Genomic DNA, 7,410 nt, shown 5'->3' with positions numbered 1-7,410 from the left:
ATGAGGAAAAGTATTTTTAATTTTAACATGAAATTAACTTTGCCCACAGACTATTGAAAATAAATACTCAATATATTTATGGACAAATCTTTATTTTATTTTATTAATACTTCACTAAGAAATACGAGCTTTTGTATGTGAAAAACTTGTAATATTAACTGAAAGACTGCCAAATTTCGTGAAGATATACCCAATATATATAGAGTTCTAAGTATTAAATTTATGTCAACTTTAAACGAGTAGAAAAGGTAACATGACTTGGTACCAGGGGCCGAGCCCGTGTCGAAAGAGTTAAACAATAATTGATGGTTTAAATTTAAAACATCAGTAGGACTTTTTCATTTTTTAAACAATTCTTAAAACAAATGTCATAAATATTGTTTTATGTTGTCTTTTTTATAATCCAACAACAATCCTAGACAGAAAATTACCTGTTAACATACTCTCATTAACAATGCAGTTACCAGCTACAAGGACAGCATCACAAGCCATCAAACAACCATTGGGAGGTATTACAATCAAATCTCCAGGCACAAGTTGTGAGGCAGGTATGTCTTCCAAACCTGAAGGTAAAATTAGAATTTATTAATGTCATTGTTTGATAACACACAATATTTCAATTTTAATATGTTCTTTCTCAGGTGATGCACTAAGTAAATGTTGCCAATGACAACATATCCTTATAAAAATAATTATATCGAAACAACAAAGCTAATTTTTTCTGCTTGTCTAGTTCTTTAACAAAAATATAGATTAATTTACTGGCAGCATAATATAAACATGTAATTAGAAACTTACTTCCATTCTGTCGACAGACAGTCACTGTAACGGCATTGGAATGTGCTACCATGTTGCGGAGAGTGATTCGTTGCTGAAAAGAAATATGTTATACATGACTTAAACTGTATTGTGCACTTGAGATAAACTGGCATTTACATCACAAAAATGATGCCTATGACATAACACATGATCTACCTTGTGAAATACACTAATTGGTTACTTTCATCACAGCCCTCCACCCCAACCTTGTAGAATATTCATTTGTATATGAAAATAGATTAATCATGTTACACTGCTCAAGCCATATAAATATACAGATATATAGTCTACCACAGCTAGCATGCAACACAACATTTAAGAGCAAAGATCTGTTGGAATTTCAAAGACAGTTGATATTTGTCTAGCAGAAGCAAGGTTAACAAGGATCATTTCTTTAGCCAGCTGTTCAAAGACATCTGTCCTAAGAGCTTCTTAACAGTGGCAATCACAAAAAAATGTTTACCAATAGGAAACACTGTGCCAGCTAACTAAATACTAGTAGCTGACAATGGGAAAGGAAAATTGTATAAGCTTGTGTAACAAATTTTACAAGGTAATCAAATGCAGCATTCATTCTCATTTTTTAGCTTTTAATTCCAGGCTATTTCCAATATTGCCCAATCTAATCTGTACATTTTCCAGGAAAAAGAAAATAACATTAAACAAACACATACATTCAATTAAAATAAAACTAACTTTCTTCCTACCTTCACTTACGTTTTGTTAAAATTATCATTCCAAATAACACTATGAAATTCAAACTACATAAAATTTAGACAGAATTGTTTACAATTCTGGGTCTGTAGTGCTTCAAAAGTTTATAATAAAGTTACAAATAAAAACACTATTTAATGGTAAAATTTCATTTTTAAATCAAACTGAACAAATGGATAACTAATACTGATGAACATAAAAAATCTATTTATAGTAGGGATGCACGGGTACCCAGCCAGATACCTGGCCCCAGCCGGGTATTGGGCAACCCAGTAATACTCAACTCTGGCCAAGCTTTCTTTCTACCTTCACTTACGTTTTGTTAAAATTATCATTCCAAATAACACTATGAAATTCAAACTACATAAAATTTAGACAGAATTGTTTACAATTCTGGGTCTGTAGTGCTTCAAAAGTTTATAATAAAGTTACAAATAAAAACACTATTTAATGGTAAAATTTCATTTTTAAATCAAACTGAACAAATGGATAACTAATACTGATGAACATAAAAAATCTATTTATAGTAGGGATGCACGGGTACCCAGCCAGATACCTGGCCCCAGCCGGGTATTGGGCAACCCAGTAATACTCAACTCTGGCCAAGCGTTGAAGTTAGGCAGCTTAATCTTTGTGGCAACTAACGCAGTACTGAAAGTTACAATCAATAACTGGTTTAGTTGAAAATAAACATGTTTCGAGCAACAAAGACTGATTGCCCGCTGAATGTCGGGGATTCAGAAAACAATAGGAGTTAATAACAGGCATAGCTTGAGAAGTGGATTTCTGGGAAAGATGGGGGTTTTGAGAACAATAGGAGTTAGGGTTTGAGAAGTTGGGGATAGACATTGAAAGTAAAACTTCAATGTTCTGTTGGTGATTATTATGTTAAATGTAATAAATGTCAATTTTGTTTTTGGTTTCTAATTTTTGTGTATATTTTTTATTTGGGGGTGCGAAGAGAGAACTCAATCCCTGTTGACACCTGGCCACGGCCAAAGCTTAGTGACCGGGTACCCAGACCCAGTATTTGGCCAGATTTTACCCTAATTTACAGTATATACGTTAATTTAAAATAAAACATTGTGAATATTTAAAATATAAATTATAACGCAGAAAGTATTAACATGTACTAAAAATCAATATGTACTAAAAATTCAATATATATTTGAGTATAATTATTAAACAATTCATACTCAAGTAAATTTTGTCAAGCATAATGCATATTGCAAAAGTTTCTTACTTTTTCAATAAAGTTTTTCAATTAAAAACTAAAAAATTCATTACAATGTCAACTTTTTTTGCCTCACACAATTTCAACTTAGTTCCAACCAGATAAGTTCTGTGGATGGGTTCATTATGAAACTTGCTCAGATAAATAACAAGAGTGAAAAATCATCAACTGCACATATGCTTAATTTTTTTGGACATTTTTTAAAGAAAAGGTGTAAAACATTTTTCTGGGGTCAGTTTAGTTACTGCACAATTTTCTTTTTCAAGGCCGTACGAGGCAAAATTGCAATCAGAGCCTATTTACACACAATGGACCATTATTATTCCATACCATATAAAGTAAAATGTAGAAGAAAATGTATATGTTGTGTTTTTGTTTTGTTACCTTAATAAATAGATTAATATTTGCAATTCTAATACTATATCACTTTAATGATATTAATGTTCATTGAGAATCAGTAAGTGCAGTTACATTGTTATTTATCACATGGTTAAAAGGTTGGCATGACAGAGTGATAAAGACTATTGTTTTGCACAATCATCAGTTACAGGTTCAAAATGTACCAGAGCATTTCACAATTTCCACTGGGATACAAATTGAGGTTTAATATTCAAAAAAAGTTATGCAAGTTATAACTTACAGCATAAATTAATGTAAAAACAGTAACTTTACATTTATTCAACATTAAATAATACAATTATGTAATTATGTATCAGAAGATAATACAATGTAAAAAATGATAAACTTGCACTTTATTTAACATTAAAGTAGCCTAAAAGAGATGGCAAGGCTTATGCTTGGCTGACTGCCTTCTCTCTGGTCACCAGTTTAAAATTAGGGATGGTGCTAAGTAGCCTTAGTTGCTTTACAACTCAAAATCAAATAAATAAATAAAATTCTACTGCAGCTGATCATTTGTTTGTAATTAAGCACAAAGCTACACAATGGGCTAGCTGTGTTCTGTCCACCACGGGTATCAAAACCCAGTTTCTTGCATTGTAAGTCCTCAGACATACTACCGTGCTACCATGGGGCTAATGCCACTGAAAGAGAAAGCAATGAGAATTGAACCTAAGACCCTCAAATCACAAAGCAATTCCTCTAATCACCAGGATTTGCTAGCCCAAATTAAACAAAAAAAAAACACAAACAAATCATAATTACACTACTTCAACTATCTGAGTACTTCAATGAGCTGTGACTATAATGATTACACAGAAAAACTTAAATTAATCAGAAATATATTTGTGAATTGATAATGGCAATATTTCAATTGCTTAGATAGCCAGATTAATAAACTAATTGATGCAATCTATGCTCAAAGATAACACATTATATTGGTTACACAAATTAACTACCCAGCTCCATTAATGAATGATTAAAAAAATTCAGAGTGCAAAGCTACGAATAAAATCAAATAAGGCAAGACACGCAACCCTGCTGGAGGTAGTTTAATGGTACAAAGAATATTTTTGTGCCTGAAGTGTGGTCTTTTCATTCTTCCACAGAAATGGTTCCTGATCTTTTACCAACTAGTTCTGACCCCAAAATTGCATGTACAATATTAACTCCTTAAACCTGAGTGGAGGCTATCAGTGTCCAACCAAACATCTTGATTTACCTCTCAGACAGTGACAGCATCCAATAAAATGTCTCTTTGGCTAAAAATTAATCCAAACCATGTTGTTATCCACAAAATTAAGAAAATTGAAATTTTATAAGGTATGGTGATAAGTATTAGGAAACCATGAAAATAATTCTGTCAGCATGTTAAAAAATGATGGGTTTAGAGTCAGAGTGTTGATTGCTCTGAGTGCAAAGTGATTTTCATGTTAAAATTAAAAATACTATTTTTCAACTGACAATTGTCAAATTTCATTTACGTAATCTATAAAATATCTGCCGTCTTTTTGCAGTAAAACTTTATATTTCACCTGTTATTTTCTCTACCCTAACTCTATACAAAGTTGGCCAATTTGATCAACCTCATAATCATCATAAAAAATATGAAATAGATCCAAATTACCTTTTTCTTTTCTAGAATGACTTCAAATTGTAATATAAAACTACAACTGTGTATCTTAAATAGCTTAAAGCAAGTAACAGTAATTATCTGTTTATACTTAATTTTATTGTTTCATTGGCCTCTGACCCATGTCTGACTAACAATCCAACCATATAAGTTGTAAATCCCTCGGTGAACTGAAGTTCATGTTACCATACTAAATGATGTAACACAGAAGGTGCTTGCTTGTGAAGAATATTTATTATTATTTTTCATTCTGTTACTTAATCTAACTTTATTTAATCAAATAAATTTGTAATGTTTACATTTCATTTATAAATGAAGAATATACCTGAAAAACAAAAATATAGTACTTATCCATAACTTCTTGTTCTTTTGCTGTCAGTTGCTGATGAAATTTAAACCTTCTTTTTCAAACTAATGGTACTAGTACACTACATAGTTATTTATTTGATTAACCCTCTCACCATGAGCAACCTTTACTGTACGTCACGAGGTTTTTAGTGAGTTACATTCTAAATTTAATTAAACTACTTTTCATTCAGTAGAGCATAAAATCATAGCTAATAATCCATTCTTTAATAATATATATGTTATAAGTTCTTAATTTCATAAGGCAATATCAAAACAAATCCTGAATTTCTCCTAGTGTGAGAAATGACATTTTTCCTCTAGGCATCCCCTATTCTCTAATTTATTCACCATCTCTCCAATAAGTACGAAATATAACGTAAATTACTCACTATGATATCATTACTCAGACAAAGCATAATCTTCATAGCCTTCATCTTGTTTGGTTACAGAGCCATCAAATAGAAAATCGGACCCCTCTTGCCATACCTATTTGTCACATCCTCTTTTTCAGGATTTGTTAATAGTACTCTCTCACATTTAATACTATATTATTTATAACCAATAGAATGCCAGAGTTTTCATCTATTAAGTTACATCCTATATTATGTTGTTTTCTGTACAGAGAATCATCAATTTCTCTTTTAGTACAAGCTTTGTTACCAAGGGAAAGATAACAACTAGCTTGGATGAATTTGTAACAGCTCTTCTGGCATAGTTAGAAAGCCAGAAAGATTGTGATAGTTATGGGACATTATCTGCTTTTTGAAAGATATTATTCTATGGTCTTTAGTGCATTATTTAATTAAATAAAAATTATTTAGTGCACAACTACCATAACTATAAAAAATTAGGGATAAGTGTCATTGACAGTCGACAGCAAAAGAAGAAGGTTCAGGAAAGTACTTCACTTCTTATTTTTCATATTTTCTCTTTATTTAGTATCATAGAAGTAACTAAAATGTAAAAACAGGTATCCTCTTTAGGTTAGTTCACGAGTCAAACACACAAGCATCTCGTGGGTAATGTAAATCGACAGCATAATGTAAGCTCCACATTCCTCAAGTGATTTACAACTTATAATGGTGAGAATAGTAGTTAGACATGGTACAGAAGACAATTATAGGGCAATAAAACAATAACATTTAAATATAAGTATATACATATATATACTGTTAAGAGTTTATCTCCCCAGACATAATTTACTGCGCATGCCACGAGGTTTAAGTGGCTTACATTCAAGATTTTATAAAACTACTTTTTGTTTATACTATGCCAATTAGCATAGCATAAAATCTTAGCTAATGATTTATATTTTAATCAAATACAAGTTTTCAGTTCTTAATTTTATAAGGCAATATTTTAAAAAATATGTGTGAAAAATGTGACATTTTTTCTAGGCATTCCATCTTCTCTATTTTATTCCTCACCCCTCCAATAAGTATGAAAGTAAATGTAATTACTTACTATAAAATCATCATTGCTCAGACTAACCATAATTTTTATAGCTTTCAATTTTCTTTGGCTACAGAGCTATCAAATAGAAAAAAAGATCTCTCTTACCACAAACACCTGTAACATCTCCTCTTTCAAGATTTGTTAATAGTTCTCTCTTATGTTAAGTTCTATATTATCTATAACCAATAGAAAGTCAAGGTTTTCATTTATCAAATGACATATTATATTACATCGTTTTCTGAATGGAAAATGGTCAATTTCACTGTTAGTACAAACTTCATTCCCATGGGACAGATAATGACTAGTTGAATGAATTTGTAACAGCTCTTGTCGGAAAGCCAGAAAAATTGTGATAGTTAGAGGAAATTGCCTGCTTTTTGCATGTTATTATTCTATGTTCTTTAGTGCATTATTTACTTGAATAAAAAATATTTTGTGCATCACTATAAAAAAGTAGGGTTAAATGTCATCAACAGTCGACAGCAAAAGAAAAAAGGGGGTAAGTACTTTGTTTTTATTCTTAATTTATTACTATAAAAGTAATTAAAACGTAAAAATAGAGATCTCTTTAGGTTCAATAAGGTAAAATAAATAATAAAAAAATATATTAAAAATGTTTCATGAGGCACACATGCGAGCAGCTCGTGGACTGTAATTCAATAGCATAACGTGAGCTGTATGTTCTCCCAAGTGATTTACAACTTATAATGACACAATTAGTAGTTAGACATGGTTCAAAGGGTAATAAAACAATAAAATTTAATTATAAATAAATGTATAATGTTAAGAGTTTAAAGCTACTTAGGAT

General features: G+C 30.9%; 1 protein-coding gene across 5 annotated transcripts in view; it reads right to left on the bottom strand.

Annotated features, from left to right (window-relative positions):
* LOC106466055 (probable cation-transporting ATPase 13A3) overlaps positions 1-7,410 on the bottom strand; it is a 140,081-nt gene that overhangs the window by 99,188 nt on the left and 33,483 nt on the right. For 4 of the 5 annotated variants that reach the window (XM_022394007.1, XM_022394008.1, XM_013926297.2 and 1 more), the window contains 2 exons: positions 799-871; positions 432-563 (listed from right to left, as the gene is read on the bottom strand). In XM_022394007.1, coding sequence (XP_022249715.1) covers positions 432-563; positions 799-871 — 205 coding nt within the window. Of the gene's footprint in view, positions 1-431; positions 564-798; positions 872-2,776; positions 2,783-7,410 lie in introns of those variants that run through there. The other variant, XM_022394010.1, reaches the window with a different exon arrangement.

The sequence above is a fragment of the Limulus polyphemus genome, unplaced genomic scaffold (genome assembly GCF_000517525.1).
Source record: "Limulus polyphemus unplaced genomic scaffold, Limulus_polyphemus-2.1.2 Scaffold2136, whole genome shotgun sequence".
In the NCBI taxonomy this organism is placed as follows: domain Eukaryota; kingdom Metazoa; phylum Arthropoda; class Merostomata; order Xiphosura; family Limulidae; genus Limulus; species Limulus polyphemus.
Note: the sequence above shows the minus strand (reverse complement) of the source record. Positions and strands in the feature narration are given on the sequence as shown.